At 42.5% G+C, this 17,169-nt stretch overlaps 1 protein-coding gene across 1 annotated transcript; it reads right to left on the reverse strand.

Annotated features, from left to right (window-relative positions):
* Window positions 1–26: 26 nt before the first annotated feature.
* LOC311134042 (tectonic-1-like) lies at window positions 27–16,975 on the reverse strand (the record flags this gene model as incomplete). Its single annotated transcript, XM_084167647.1, has 13 exons — window positions 27–660; window positions 6,099–6,230; window positions 6,575–6,728; window positions 6,920–7,102; window positions 8,949–9,088; window positions 9,220–9,345; window positions 9,655–9,825; window positions 10,074–10,186; window positions 10,591–10,693; window positions 10,899–11,050; window positions 15,638–15,771; window positions 15,859–15,976; window positions 16,645–16,975. The coding sequence occupies 13 exons, from the start codon at window positions 16,973–16,975 to the stop codon at window positions 514–516; spliced, it is 2,004 nt and encodes a 667-aa protein (XP_084023773.1). The 3' UTR covers window positions 27–513.
* Between the last annotated feature and the right edge of the window lie 194 nt (window positions 16,976–17,169).

Genomic DNA, 17,169 nt, shown 5'->3' on the forward strand with positions numbered 1-17,169 from the left:
ATATATATATATATATATATATGGATTTATGTGCTATGCCTTTACTCAGTTAAGCAATGAATTGACAGCTAATGTTTTGTACATAACATCCTGTAATGAATTTGTTGCATCTTGCTGTTTTTCTGAATCCCACTGTTGCTTGCTATGCAAAGACAATACAAGTATGAATCACTGTGAAAGTATTATGAAATGTTGTTAAAAATAAAAAATAATTCTCCAGCTATCTCATTTGATCTAAACTACAGTATGTACAAATAAATAACAGCATTTGAGTGCCATCAGAGAACCATCAGTGCAATATCAGGGTTTTTTTGCCATACATTTTGGTCAGTGTACCAGGTGACTAAAGAGAGGCGCTGTTCCAATATCCACACTAGCATTTCACTAAGAATTAAGCAATGTATTGACCATGCATTCTAAGACGTATGCTGGTGAGGATATTAAAACATAGCCGCGGTTTCTCGTGTGTGTGTGTGTGCGCAACACCTGCCCACTCTTCCGTCTGTCAGTCGTTCACACAAAAGGGAAGAAGAAGTCGTATGGCAGCTTGGCGTCGATAGTGGGCGAGGCCTTGAAGCCCGGCCGGGCGGCTGCAGACACAGGTACGAAGGTCACAGAACTGGTGACAGACATGACACGGCTGCCTCCAGAGAGTAACGCCTGAGGAAAAGAAAAATGGCAATAAAAAATAAGTAGGGTGTTACATAAAGGTGTCATGGCATTGACCAGAGGTCTGGAAGATGAACTCTATTGTTCCATCACTTGGCAATATGTTTAAGATGCATCAATTAAGTTACTGTTGAATCAATGGAATCTAACAAGGCTTTAACAGTAGCCTACAATTTCTAAGGAAAGTCTGTTGTTGTTCCATTACAGGGCATATAATGACCTCGGTAAGTGGACTACACGTAGATTTACATTACATTTCGGTCATTTAACAGACACTCTTCTCCAGAGCGATTTACATTCAGTAAGTGAGACACAGTGTAGTCACGATGGGTGCTCTGGTTGCTGTTATACAAATACAAGCTGATAAAGTTAGATTTTTGCTAAGCACTTTGTGACAAATGTTTCTATAAAGAGCACCATACAATCAATATTACATTGGTTGCGTCAAATCCGTGTCTCAATCTTTTCTGAATGTGTATGCTTGTTATACTTTACACTGCTGCAAGATAATTTTACAAAAGATTAACAAGATCTTTGAGTAATATACAGTACCAGTCAAATATTTGGACACACCTACTAATTCAAGGGTTTCTATGTATTTTTTAAAACTATTTTCTACATTGTAGAATAATAGTGAAGACATCAAAACTATGAAATAACACATATGGAATCATGTAATAACCCAAAAAAATTTAAACAAATCTAAATGTATTTTAGATTCTTCAAAGTAGACACCCTTTTCCTTGATGACAGCTTTGCACACTCTTGGAATTCTCTCAACCAGCTTCATGAGGAATGCTTTTCCAACAAGGAGTTCCCACATATGCTGAGCATTGTTGGCTTCTTTTCCTTCACTCCACGGTCCAACTCATCCCAAACCATCTCAATTGGGTTGAGGTTGGGTGATTGTGGAGGCCAGGTCATCTGATGCAACATTCAATCACTCTCCTTCTTGGTCAAATACCCTTACACAGCCTGGAGGTGTGTTTTGGGTCATTGTCCTGTTGAAAAACAAATGATAGTCCCACTAAGCGCAAACCAGATGGGATGGCGTATCGCTGCAGAATGCTGTGGTAGCCATGCTGGTCAAGTGTGCCTTGAATTCTAAATAAATCACAGACAGTGTCATCAGCAAAGCACCCCCACACCATCACACCTCCTCCTCCATGCTTCATGATGGGTACCACACATGAGGAGGTGATCCATTCACCTACTCTGTGTCTCACAAAGACACAGTGGTTGGAACTAAAAATCTCAAATTTGGACTCATCAGACAAAAGGACAGATTTCCACCGGTCTAATATCCATTGCTCGTGTTTCTTGGCCCAAACAAGTCTCTTCTTCTTATTGGTGTCCTTTAGTAGTGGTTTCTTTGCAGCAATTCGACCATGAAGGCATGATTCACGCAGTCTCCTCTGAACAGTTGATGTTGAGATGTGTCTGTTACTTGAACTCTGTGAAGCATTTATTTGGGCTGCAGTCTGAGGTGCAGTTAACTCTAATGAAGTTATCCTCTGCAACAGAGGTAACTCTGGGTCTTCCTTTCCTGTGGTGGTCCTCATGAGAGCCAGTTTCATCATAGCGCTTGATGGTTTTTGCGACTGCACATGAAGAAACATTGACTGACCTTCATGTCTTAAAGTAATAATGGACTGTCATTTCTCTTTGCTTATTTGAGCTGTTTTTGCCATAATATGGACTTGGCCTTTTACCAAATAGGGCCATCTTCTGTATACCACCCCTACCTTGTCACAACACAACTGATTGTCTCAAATACATTAAGAAGGAAAGAAATTCCACAAATTAACACCTGTTTATTGAAATGCATTCCAGGTGATTACCTCATGAAGGGTGGCTACTACTAATTTTTTTTGGTTACTACATGATTCCATATGTGTTATTTCATAGTTTTCATGTCTTCACTATTATTATACAATGTAGAAACAGTAAAAATAAAGAAAAACCCTGGAATGAGTAGGTGTGTCCAAACTTTTGACTGGTACTGTATATAGGAACAGTTTCTTATCGCTTTGGCACTATTTTCACACGTATGTGGTAAAATCTCACAACTCTTAGTACAAAACTCAAAACAGATCATCAAAAAGGCAGTTTTTTCAAAACTTTAAGCACATTTTAAATTGACTAAGTACAACACACAAAATCACATAGTCATTTTTTCACCAAACCTAATCAGTGTTTCATATAGAAATACCTTTCATATAAAGTAACTGCCTTTCACAATACAATGCACAATATGTTTCATATGATTCTCTTCTCATTTGTTTAAATACATTTGACCATCACTTAATCCAACTGGATTTAATGGTTAATCACTTAACCATTGGTAAACCTATAGATTTTAAACTGGTTTGTCTGCTGTATATGGATTTTGAGAACTACAGAAATAAAATGTGTATTTGTAAAGTATAAACATCTAATGTATGATACATGATAACCACACATAATGACCACTCATTATTGCTAATTGATTTCACATAGTGGTAGGATAGACAGCAAGGGAGAGGAAGAAGTCAAAGAGCTCATGGACAAGGGGCCCGTCAGAGAGGTGGGCATGGGCCCCATCAAAGAGGTCAAACAGGCAAGGACCAGGCAAGGAGGGCATTAATCAGAGGCAACAAAGAGACTAAAGATAACCCTGAAGAAGCTGCAAAGCTCCACAGCTGAGATTGGAGTATCTGTCCATAGGACCACTTTAAGCCGTACACTCCACAGAGCTGGGTGTTACGGAAGAGTGGCCAGAAAAAAGCCATTGCTTCAAGAAAAAAATAAGCAAACACGTTTGGTGTTCGCCAAAAGGCATGTGGGAGACTCCCCAAACATATGGAAGAAGATACTCTGGTCAGATTAGACTCAAATTGAGCTTTTTGGCCATCAAGGAAAACACTATGTCTGGCGCCAACCCAACACATCTTATCACCCCGAGAACACCATCCCCACAGTGAAGCATGGTGGTGGCAGCATCATGCGGTGGGGATGTTTTTCATCGGCAGGGACTGGGAAACTGGTCAGAATTGAAGGAATGGTGGATGGCGCTAAATACAGGGACATTCTTGAGGGAAACCTGTTTCAGTCTTCCAGAGATTTGAGACTGCGATGAAGGTTTACTTTCCAGCAGGCCAATGACCCTAAGCATACTGCTAAAGCAACACTCAAGTGGTTTAAGGGGAAACATTTAAATGTCTTGGAATGGCCTAGTCAAAGGCCAGACCTCAATCCAATTGAGAATCTGTGGTATGACTTAAAGATTGCTGTACACCAGTGGAACCCATACAACTTGAAGGAGCTGGAGCAGTTTTGCCTTGAAGAATGGGGAAAAATCCCAGTGGCTAGATGTGCCAAGCTTATAGAGACATACCCCAAGAGACTTGGAGCTGTAATTCCTGCTAAAGGTGGCTCTAAAAAGTATTGACTTTGGGGGTGGGGGGGGGTGAATAGTTATGCACACTCAAGTTTTCTGTTTTTTTGTATTATTTCTTGTTTGTTTCACAGCAAAAAATATTTTGCATCTTCAAAGTGGTAGGCATGTTGTGTAAATCAAATGATACAAACCCCCCCCAAAAAACAATTTTACAGTGGCTTGCGAAAGTATTCACCCCCTTGGCATTTTTCCTATTTTGTTGCCTTACAACCTGGAATTAAAATTGATTTTTGGCAGGTTTGTATAATTTGATTTAAACAACATGCCTAACACTTTGAAGATGCAAAATATTTTTTTATGTGAAGCAAACAAGAAATAAGACCAAAAAAAACGTTTCGTATATTTTTTTTACCCAACCCTGATCTGTAATTATCCACAACTTTGTCCCTGACCTGTTTGGAGAGCACCTTGGTCTTCATGGTGCCGCTTGCTCGGTGGTGCCCCTTGCTTAGTGGTGTTGCAGACTCTGGGGCCTTTCAGAACAGGTGTATATATACTGAGATCATGTGACAGATCTGTGACACTTAAATAAAGTCCACCTGTGTGCAATCTAACTAATTATGTGACTTCTGAAGGTAATTGGTTGCACCAGATCTTATTTAGGGGCTTCATAGCAAAGGGGGTGAATACATATGCACGCACCACTTTTCCGTTATTTATTTTTTAGAATTTTCTGAAACATTTATTTTTTCCCATTGCACTTCACCAATTTGGACTATTTTGTGTATGTCCATTACATGAAATCCAAATAAAAATCAATTTAAATTACAGGGTGGAACCTCATCGGCCAACAGGCGACCGTCTAAGTGCCTGGACAACTTGGGGGAAACATCTCCATGTGTCAGCTTTCTCTGAAGATGGTGTGGTAGGATGTAGGCCATTACTTGGATCCTACAACGCTGCACACCTCTGTGTTCCTCAATTAAATTGAGCAGGCCTGTCAAGGTGAAGAGGTCACCTATGTCATTGTGTGGGACAATGTCAAGTTCCACCATGCAGAGGTGGTCAGGGATGGTTTCGGGCCCATTCGTGACCCCATCCTCTCCTTTCCACAATCGTATTGAGGAACTTTTTTCAGCATGGTGGAATGTGTAAGGTCAGCCACCCTCCTTCTGGCCATGAATGAGGCCTGCGGCGACATCAATGCAGACCAATGTCAAGTTTGGATTCGCCATGCCAAAAGGGTTTTCCCACTAAGCATAAACAATGAGGACATTCACTGTGATGTGGATGAGAATTTATGGCCAAATACTCAAGACAGGATTGATGCAAATGAGTGCGTGCTAAACGTTGTGTTTTATTTTCATTCATTTAAATTTGTTTCATTTAATTTCTTACATTTGATTACAGACAGTACACCTATGTTGCAATTATATCTGAAAAATACAATGTTTTTTTGCATGAATAATTATAGAGGATGTCTTCATCGAGCACACCTTTGATTGCAAATTGGATAGATATTATGAAAATTATTGATTTTCTGTCAATTTTGTTGGGTAATGTAAGTGTATTGCCTAATGTGAAAACTGTAATCTACAGTACAGTATCATATTACTTTCAACGCTTCTAAGGGTGATTTGAAACACGCATCTTGCATTGTTTTCTATTGGATTAACTGGAAGTTAAAACGACTAAATTGAAAAGATATCATATGTTGTGTTTTGGTGATTAAACCAATGTTCTCATTACATTTCACAAACTTATATTTTGAATCAATGGTTGTGTGGTGAGAGATTTTTGCAATCCAAATGAATGCACAATGACAGGTTTTGAATGAAAGACTGGCTGCGTTACAAGTGTGACCAGTTTGGAGTTTTGTACTAAGAGTTGTGAAAATAGTACCAAAGCAGTTTTAAAAAACTAAGCCTAGTCCTGGACTAAAAAGCACTTTCATGGAGATTCTCCATTGAGCATGCATTTTAGTATAGCAGTGGGCCTAATCTGGGAAACGTCCCAAGTCCCATAATGTTTAAGATGACTCAAGGTTTACCAGGTTGCTGGTGTTGGTGTGAATCACTTCAATGACACTGACAATCTGAGCCTGCGGGTTCACCAGGGATCCATATTGGGTCCATTGCACTTCCAGGTGAAGAGACAGGGGAATGCTGCAACTCTGAGCTTCCTGCTTAGCCCAAGAGAATAGAAACATATAAGGGCTGTTATTAACCAACCATCAATATGGACTCATTGTTGTTTACACCATTGTGGTTGTTGAGAAACCGGAAAAAGCACTTCTCAAAAGCAAGCTACGTCTGTTGGTGGTGGAAGACCTTCAACATAACATCCCTTCTCTGCAAACTTTCAAGATTCAATCCAAATGTCTTATCAATTTCATCTACTGTTTTGTGTCATCGTTGGAGTATGTTTTAATGTAATGGTTGTCTCTGTATCCTTAATATATGGTATAACAGGAACATATACATCACAATGAATAGTATTGAAAATACTTTGCCCAAAGCTTCTCACCGTAGGTTTGGTTTGGTTCCTTATTGGCACCCAGTCCATTGGGTTCTGAGGTGGGGAATTCCCAAAAGAGGCCACATACTGGGGGAAGCTTTGTCCCCTCAATACTCCTAGAACCACTTCTGATACCACTGAGCAGTTAGCAGTCTCATCCAACCTAGAGCAAGAGAGATAAGAGAAATACAGTATTTCCCTAACCAACCCTTCACCCCTATGCCTTAGTTACTTACAGACAACCAAAGACATTCACATTAGGGGCTGAGGGACAAGGGTCAAGAAAAAGTGGCAAGGGATTTGTTTGGGATTGGGCCTTAGGTCCTGTAGAACAGAGCAGTCGTCCTCTCTCACCTCAACGTGCAGCCTGACACCATGTCAACCCCGAACAGGACAGGGGAGCGGTGATGGGGCCCTCTGAGACAGTCTGACAGTTTGGAGCCATGGAGGAGGGTAAGAGCTCCCCTCGAATCAGCACTCTGAACTATTCCAGTAAGCAGGACAGTTAAGGACACAAATACAATATGTCTGACATCTCTTCACATTTGAGAAATACTCAGATATAACTTATAGGTTTCATATACGTTTCAATATGGGTTATTCAGCATTGAGTCAGTAATAGGGTGCATATTTCATGTTCATATCTCTTAAAAAACTGCGAAATAGGGAGTTATTTCAAGAAAACCAAGGAACTAGTGAATCCACAGGTCATAGAAAGCTGAAGCCTCTGCTGCTTTTCAAAGGGATCCCATGCCACTTTGATCACAACAAATGGATAGTTGACGACCTGAAAACACATGAAGAATATGCCATGTGTCATGACTTGCCCTCATGGGTTGAGGATCAAACATGCCTGCTAGGCAAAGGTTTGAACACCCCCTTTCCTGTGTGCCAGTTTTATGACTTAACAGCCGGTCATAAATAGTTTGCAGAAAAGGACTCATTTTGGTCTCTAGTATGGGAAGAAAGAATTTCCCTGTGAGACAAAGGAAGTCTTTCTGCCAAGACCCCAACATCCAAAAGTGGATAATGAAACAATAATCCTACTTAAAAGAATGTGGGAAATGGTCAGTGGGGATCTAAAGAATAATCATGTCATATTGTTTATTATTTTGTGATGTCATTAAGGATGGTATCAAGTAATAACTGTAACTCGGAAAGTGTACATATTCTATCTATGAAGTTTACATCTAAATTGTTGTATAAAATTTTGGTGAAGATAGGAATGTGATTTTAGTCTTCTAAATGAGAAAATAGTTTTTCATATAAACTATGACTAGCCACGCCCCGAGTGACATCAGAGATCGTGTAAACATGATGGAACGCCCCCTTTACCCCGAGTGCATAAAAAGCCTTGAAAAACAAATCAACCTTTAGACCAGCAGATGTGAAGCGTGAGCTAAACGTTGCAAATGGTTGAATTTCTACCAGACCAGCAAGCCCCACGGCTTAAAATGGTTGAATTTCTACAAGACCAGAAAGACCAGAAAACGTGAGACGTTAGTCCACACGTTTGAAATGGAGAAACTCTGAACCTCTACACGAGGTGAAGAAGACAATGCACTAGACCTTATCATTTCAGTCTGCAGCTGGCATGTATAGTTGTCTAGAGAACTTTCACTAAAGACAAGAGATAGAGGACAATCCCTCTCCGACAACCACTGGTACATCTGAAGTATCCATTCTAACCACTACTACGACCAGAAACTCTACCAAGGACATTGGGATCTCTGGTCGGCAAACCAGAGTCCTACATCATCAACTCAACTCTCGAGGACAGCTACACGTAAATACATGTTGCATTTCTAATCCGAATTAGCGTTATTAGGGTGCATAAGAATTATGATTACTGTGAGCATAGTCTCCAAAGTAACTACGATAGTTTGAATCTCTTGTCTCTCCCTTCCATTCTGACCCCTCCACTACCCAAGCATTCATGCTAATGTTAGTCCAGTCCACTAGGGACCTGTTTTCATTGTATTACGTTAGAAATCAATAACCTATGTGTGTTTGTATTGTTATTATTTAGTTAGTTAGTAAATAAATAATTAAGCCAATTTGTGTATTGCTGATTCATCAATAAGGTTAGGGTTCTTGCAGGTTCAAGGATTATGCGACATTCAGAATGAGACTGATAAGAGGTAATTATTTAATAAGTGACTGTTATCGATATATATAACATATCTTCTAAGATTTAATTCGGGAGATGGTAACTCGTTAAACAACTTCTTCCGTGGTGCCCCAAATTCCTAATGAGTTAATTGTTACATTATTAATTTAATCGAGTGACAATTAAACATAGTTAGGTGATTAGATAAATAACAGTCATACATTAAAGTAAGTCACGTCACGACACATGTAAGAGAAATTATACCCAACTCACTCAACCACCTCCAGTAAATATAAAACTAGCGGCATCTCCAAAAAAGGATATTCTGCTGTTTTGGATCCAGCCATTAGAGGGAGCCCCACAACATAACCAGGATTCCCACTGGAGTGGCGCGCCACTTCGTCCACATTCTGCTAGCAGAAGACATCAAGGGGAGAGAAGTATTACTGACTGAAGTGATCGTGATTTTGGCTTTCATTTAAATTAAGAGTAAACCACTTTTCTGGATGATGCAAAATGCTAAAACAATACATAAATATGGCACCTGGACGAATGCAATTTGAAACTCCTGCTCCATTGGAACCATGTTACGGTCAATGGCTCCAAGTACCAAGGAAGCGGTCACATTCACAATGTCTCCAGCCTCACTGTACGTGACCGTGTAACCAACCTGTCAGCAGAGGAAAACAGAATGTAAAAAATGTGACATAAGTGATTTGAGTCTGAATGTTTATGATAAAGGACAAGTCTTCTTCAAGTCAAGCCATGTTTCCTACAATCAAGGTGGTAGGTCCTCCTCATTCCCACCTACCACCTCCCTTGGCCATGAGACAGGGTATCTGTCACATTTATCTATGCAAAATAGTTCCTGCGTACTTGCGTGGAGTTATACAAATTGCCTCGCTCCACACGTTTGTATGTTTTTTGTTGGCAGAGCGGCCATCCTGCGTAGCTTGCTTTGTGAGACTTTAGAATTCACCTGGAGCACCACATTGATGCACACTGCTGAGTCAGGGACCATAGTGACCAACAGTAGCGGGTCCAGGCTCAAGTCACCAGTGAGGTTCAGCTGGGTCTGAGTCCCCTCCAAAGATTGCAGGACGATGGAGGTCACCTCCACAGCCACAACACGCGCATCTTCACTCTTCTTCTGTGAAATAAAAAGGGAATTGGCCTGTTCAGATACAAGTTTGAGGTGGGGTTTTACAGAGTGGTTTTTCTCTAATTTATGCTGGCCACAACTACAAGTAAAAGTACTAGTCAACCACATTATTTGGGTATGAGTTGACAGAACATGAACTTTTAAAATTGTGATTTTCATTGGACAGTGACTTTAAGATTAAAACAGTTTGAACTTTCCAAAACATAAAGCTGAACATCAAGGACAGACCAACTCACAGAGAGGAGGCGGGGGCCAGTGTAGCTGTGCATGTTCAGGGCCTGCAAGGTGGTACAGTCCCACTCCAGGACCAGGCTCCGCACGCATCTATTGCTCTGCTCCCTCAGGAACGCTGAAGAGGAGAGAGGTTTAGGCTAAAGTGAGGGATGAGGACAAAGTGGTGTGGTTACATTGTGACCCCCTTCTATTTTGGCCTCTGGCCCCTTCCCCTCAAACCTCCTCCTCTTCGTCATCCTCCTCCTCTTCCACACAAACACTGAGAACACTCAGCCGTGTTCTGGTTCCATGTCGGTCCCTAGCCCTTTTATTTTTCACCCATCTAAAAGGACTAGATAGGTGAAAGCAATGTGAAAAGCTCCATGGCTCAATGTAAAAATGTATGGGTATTTAAGTAGAGCCATCACATTACTGCTTACCCCTATCCCCCTTCAGATCTGTGAAAAACTAGGGACCTAATTGGGAGGGGGCCAATACTGACAGTGTGAATGTATATGGAGGTGAACAGTTCTCTTGTACCTGCAGGGTTCAGGTCAGAGCAGTGGGCCGTAACAGAGGGGGCCGGCAACCGGAAGAACCCCCTTCCTCCACTTTCTTCCTCCGTTTCTATGACATCTCTGTACTGAAGGGGGAAAAAATAGTTGGAAAGAGAGAGAAGGCGCTAACTGAAGCTAGTGTCAAAATGTGTTCATTGCAGCAGACAGAGATCCCAAGGGTGTTTCACTATTAGGTATCTTGTACTATCACCAGACAACAACCTCAAAACAAAAACACTTGATTCTTCTTGATGGATATTGTCAACAGTGTGGGGTTTGAGTGAGTCTCACCAGGTATCCAGGTGAGGTTAGGGGTTCCACTGTAGACGATGTGGCCCCATTATTGGCAGAACCAAACAAGAACTGCACAAAGTGCTTGTAGAGGCCATCAAAGTTCCCTGCGGTAGGAACCTCAGGTGTGGCGAGGGACAGTCCTGCCTCATCTTCAACACAGATGTACAGTACATAGATAATTGTTACCTTATCATAGACTCATAGATCAATTATGCTTTCAGACGTTTGAAATTCAAGAATCACACTTTCACATTTTTCTGTATTACAGGTGTGTATATCCCTACTTATGTCAGATATTGATCAACTAACATTAATAAACTGCTAGTTAACCAAAGAGGTTAAATAACTAGAGTGGAGGGAGCATGAGAATCAGGTCATGGATTGTACAGAGTGGCTACGGATACGGAGTTTCAGTATCCCAATTTGCCCAGGCTACAAATTCTGTGCGTATGCAGGAAGAAAGAAAATACATAGCCGAGTGCCCACTCCACTGCCAACGTACTTGCTGTGCTGAGAGCTCTGCTGCCGCTCCCCCCTCCTTGATCGCCTTTGTCTGGTCACATTGAAGTGGGGCCGGAGAAGATGGCTGCCATTTTACAGCCCTCTAACCAATTGTACTATTATGTGTGTTTTCCGCGTTATTTGTAATTTATTCTGTACATAATGTTTCTGCCACCGTCTGTTATAACCAAAAAGAGCTTCTGGATATCAGGACAGCGATTACTCACCTCGTATTGGACGAAGATTTTTTCTTCAACGAGCCGGACGCGAAGGATATCCTACAGACACCCGACAAGGCCCAAATCCCTGTTATTCACATGAGAAATATAATTATAATAATTGGTCATTTAGCAGACGCTCTTATCCAGAGCGACTTACAGGAGCAATTAGGGTTAAGTGCCTTGCTCAAGGGCACATCGACAGATTTTTCACCTAGTGGGCTCGGGGATTAGACAGAGATATCGTAGACATAGGTCGGGGTGCCTTGTAAGGATCCGACGGCGAGCGAGTAAACTGCATCTTCCATCAATCCTATTAGCCAATGTTCAATCATCTGAGAACAAATTGGATGACCTAAGATTACGGTTATCCTACCAACGGGACATTAAAAACTGTAATATCTTATGTTTCACAGAGTCGTGGCTGAACGACGACATGGACAACATACAGCTGACGTGATATACGCTACATCGGCAGGATAGAACGGCTGACTCCGGTAAGACAAGGGGTGGCGGTCTGTGTATATTTGTAAACAACAGCTGGTGCACAAAATCTAATACTAAGGAAGTCTCAAGGTTTTGCTCGCCTGAGGTAGAGTATATCATGATAAGCTGTAGACCACACTATTTACCAAGATACTTTTCATCTATATTTTTCGTAGCTGTCTATCTACCACCACAAACCGATGCTGGCATTAAGATTGCACTCAATGAGCTGTATAAGGCCATAAGTAAACAGGAAAACGCTCATCCAGAGGCAACGCTCCTAGTGGCCGGGGACATTAATGCAGGGAAACTTAAATCCGTTCTACCTAATTTCTACCAGCATGTTAAATGTGCAACCAGAGGAAAAAAAAGTCTAGACCACCTTTACTCCACACACAGAGACACGTACAAAGCTCTCCCTCGCCCTCCATTTGGCAAATCTGACCATAACTCGATCCTCCTGATTCCTGCTTATAAGCAAAAACTAAAGCAGGAAGCACCAGTGACTCGGTTAATAAAAAAGTGGTCAGATGATGCAGATGCTAAGCTACAGGACTGTTTTGCTAGCACAGACTGGAATATGTTCCGGGATTCTTCAGATAGCATTGAAGAGAACTCCACATCAGTCACTGGCTTCATCAATAAGTGCATCGATGATGTCATCCCCACAGTGACCGTACGTACATACCCCAACCAGAAGCCATGGATTACAGGCAACATCCGCACTGAGCTAAAGGGTAGAACTGCCGCTTTCAAGGAGCGGGACTCTAAGCCAGACGCTTATAAGAAATCCCGCTATGCCCTCCGACGAACCATCAAACAGTCAAAGAGTCAATACCGGACTAAGATTGAATCGTACTACACCGGCTCTGACACTCGTCGGATGTGGCAGGGCTTGAAAACTATTACAGACTACAAAAGGAAGCACAGCCGCAAGCTGCCCAGTGATACAAGCCTACCAGACGAGCTAAATCACTTCAATGCTCGCTTCGAGGCAAGCAACACTGAAGCATGCATGAGAGCACCAGCTGTTCCGGATGACTATGTGATCACGCTCTCCGTAGCCGATGTGAGTAAGACTTTTAAGCAGGTCAACATTCACAAGGCCGCAGAGCCAGACGGATTACCAGGACGTGTACTCCGGGCATGTGCTGACCAACTGGCAAGTGTCTTCACTGACATTTTTAACATGTCCCTGACTGAGTCTGTAATACCAACATGTTCCAAGCAGACCACCATAGTCCCTGTGCCCAAGGACACTAAGATAACCTGCCTAAATGACTACCGACCCATAGCACTCACGTCTGTAGCCATGAAGTGCTTTGAAAGGCTGGTCATGGCTCACATCAACACCATTATCCCAGAAATCCTAGACCCACTCCAATTTGCATACCGCCCCAACAGATCCACAGATGATGCAATCTCTATTGCACTCCACACTGCCCTTTCCCACCTGGACAAGGGGAACACCTACGTGAGAATGCTGTTCATTGACTACAGCTCAGCGTTCAACACCATAGTGCCCTCTAAGCTCATCACTAAGCTAAGGATCCTGGGACTAAACACCTCCCTCTGCACCTGGATCCTGGACTTCCTGACGGGCCGCCCCCAGGTGGTAAGGGTAGGTAACAAAACATCTGCCACGCTGATCCTCAACACGGGGGCCCCTCAGTCCCCTCCTGTACTCCCTGTTCACCCATGACTGCATGGCCAGGCACGACTCCAACACCATCATTAAGTTTGCTGATGACACAACAGTGGTAGGCCTGATCACCGACAACGATGTGACAGCCTATAGGGAGGAGGTCCGAGACCTGGCCGTGTGGTGCCAGGATAACAACCTCTCCCTCAACGTGATCAAGACAAAGGAGATCATTGTGGACTACAGGAAAGAAAAGAGGACTGAGCACGCCCCCATTCTCATCGACGGGGCTGTAGTGGAACAGGTTGAGAGCTTCAAGTTCCTTGGTGTGCACATCACCAACGAACTATCATGGTCCAAACACACCAAGACAGTCGTCCAAACTTCCTACCATCCAGGACCTCTATACCAGGCGGTGTCAGAGGAAGGCCCTCAAAATTGTCAAAGACTCCAGCCACCCTAGTCATAGACTGTTCTCTCTGCTACCGCAAGGCAAGCGGTACCGGAGCGCCAAGTCTAGGTCCAAAAGGCTTCTCAACAGCTTCTACCCCCAAGCCATAAGACACCTGAACAGCTAATCATTGCTACCCGGACTATTTGCACTGCCCCCCCCCCACCCCCCTCTTTTACGCTGCTGCTACTCTTTTTATTATTTATGCATAGTCACTTTAACTCTACCCACATGTACATATTACCTCAATTATCTCGACTAGCCGGTGCCCCCGCACATTGACTCTGCACCGGTACCCCCCTGTATATAGCCTCCCTACTGTTATTTTATTTTACTGCTGCTCTTCAGTTATTTGCTTTTATTTTTTTTACTTAACACTTATTTTATTTTCATCTTTAAAAAATGCATTGTTGGTTAAGGGCTTGTAAGTAAGCATTTCACTGTAATGTCTACACCTGTTGTATTCGGCGCATGTGGCAAATAACATTTGATTTGGTGTAGCCTACAAACTTCATGTTGTACACAAAACTGTTCAAACTATTGCATTCCATTCCTCAATAAGCAAAAGCGCGATTTCATGTTATTTTTTCAGGAGGGGAGTAGGCTACATGCAGCTATTTACATGTTTTACACAAAATACATTATCGACATGTTCGTACACACTTTGTTGTCAGTATTGCAAACATAAGCACAACACAAACAGGTAGTCTAGCGATTTGATGCTCTTCTTAGCTGCTGAGTTACATGCAGCTATTTACTCTCACCACAATATTAGCATATATGGCATAGCTATGGCACCAGGTCAATGCAAAACGAACTGACTCTTTTCACCGGTCCGGATAAATGCCCAGCTGCCTAGAAAGTTTGGCTGCCCAGCGGTGGGATGCAGCAAGACACAGAAACACAATCTAATTAGCGATTGAATGTTGTTGTTTTTTTAAATCATCATTGCAAACATTGGCTAAGCTGCGCAGGAGGCAGACTTTCAGTCATGGAGTGTTCTTTTTTCAGGAACTACCATATGGCAGCAACTGTAAAGATTAGCCTACATCATCACACAAAACGCTGAAAGTGTAAGTACTGCGTCCTGCTTGTGCAACGGCAATACCCGTTACAACAGACAGACAGAGAAGGTTGTAGCCTTCATAATATGTTTTGGAATGTTCGTTCAAATTGCCATAGGGTTTTTATTTCAGCTGTTTAGAAATATGAGACAGAGACATAGGCTACATCATCAGGGTTCAGAAGAGGGTGAGTAAAGAGAGAAACACGAAGGGGGGAGTGAGCAGCAGCTACATTAGAAAAACGAATGTGATCCGGATCCTTAGATTTTAAAAAAGAGGTTTCCGGAACGGCAGGTGGGCGTGAGACGAGGCCGAAAACTCTGTATTCGTAGCCACGGCCTAGATCATATTATATCAAGGCCTATTAAACGTACAGTTAGTTGACTGTATGCAGAAGACGTCTAGGTTAACCTCCTGCTGGACAGACGTCTGCACCTGAGCATAGCCGTCTATAGTTTCACTAATGGTGTAGGTGGCCACGTCCTGACTGCAAAGCTTCGGCTCACCACTGGAAAGAACACATAAATCAATTATTACACTGATCATGTCAAATCCCAAGTCATCAGAAAAGGAAGGAGGAGGACTAGTGACTTGCCGGACTGTTTCCACTGTACAGCCGGTGAAGAGAGCGAATTCTTCGCTGCAGTCTGGGTCACAGCAACAGTTGGGGTCACACTGGTCCTTTGATTGATCGCACGGGCAAATTCTGGAAACTGAGGATAAAGAAAGCTTATTTAGCTGAAGTGACACAGCAACGTAGACTGAGCTCACCTAATGGGTTACACCTAGGCTAATTCCCTGATCCTTATGCGTGTGTTAGTCTTTCTAGACAGATGGGTTGCCTCTCACAATGTAAACAATGTGCTGTTGCCCTAGGTCTGGGATTTCCAAGACTGTGTACATCCCAAATAGCACCCTATTCCCTATATAGAGCACTACTTTTGACCAGGGCCCATAGGGGTGCTCTGGTCAAAAGTAGTGGACTGTATAAGGAATATAGTGCCATTTGGGAGACAACCTATATCTAAGGGACCACATTAATATAATAGTAACCCATAGTACATTCAATACAGTATATATCTGGAATCCACCTTATGTTAGGCTTGCTATAACAGAACGGGGTATAGGCCTACCCGCCCTTTTACCCATGTTATGGGCTTTATTGGACTATGCACAAACCACATCACATGTAGATTGCCTTAAAATTGTATATTCAATATCTATGTACTCTTATGTATGGCCCTGTTCAAATACTTTCGAACAAATACATTTCCATGAAATATATCTGATAAGTGTTCTTCTGTCTAAAGTAGTGTAGGCCATAGTGCAGAAAGTAGGGTGCAGAGACATTACATTTTGAGAGACAATCAACCGTCCTTACCATCCGTGACAGAGGGAGGCAGGGAGCCGGAGAGCGGCAGAGGTACTTGAGGAGACATCGACGGTGGCGTGGACGTGGACTCTGTGGTTGACGGTGTGCTAAAACCAGTCCCTTCTCTTGTGCTAACCACAGTCGGTCCAGTTGAAACACTCTCAGCGTCTAGAGCGGTGGAATTCTCGTAATCCGTGAAATTATGCTTACCAAACAAATCGATGACCGAATCGTTAGCCCGTGCAAACGTATAATTGAAATCGTCCCTGTTTTGTGCTACACTGAACTTAAAAAATGGCCATGAATGCAAAGTTATCAGCACCCAAACAAAGGCGTCCATCTTTATTATTGATTTCTGGAAGCGTTACGTTGCTTAGGTGATCCCTGTTGCATTCTGGGTATTCCAACCCGAATTGTTGGTGCTGTCTTCAGCCACCAGGGGGACATGTGCTCACAATCACAGGTATCAAACACCCAATTTCCCAACAATGCAAAATTCAAATAGGCTACAATATTGATTTCAACACTTGGCAT

Source organism: Coregonus lavaretus, assembly GCF_964263955.1.
Source record: "Coregonus lavaretus genome assembly, chromosome: 8".
In the NCBI taxonomy this organism is placed as follows: domain Eukaryota; kingdom Metazoa; phylum Chordata; class Actinopteri; order Salmoniformes; family Salmonidae; genus Coregonus; species Coregonus lavaretus.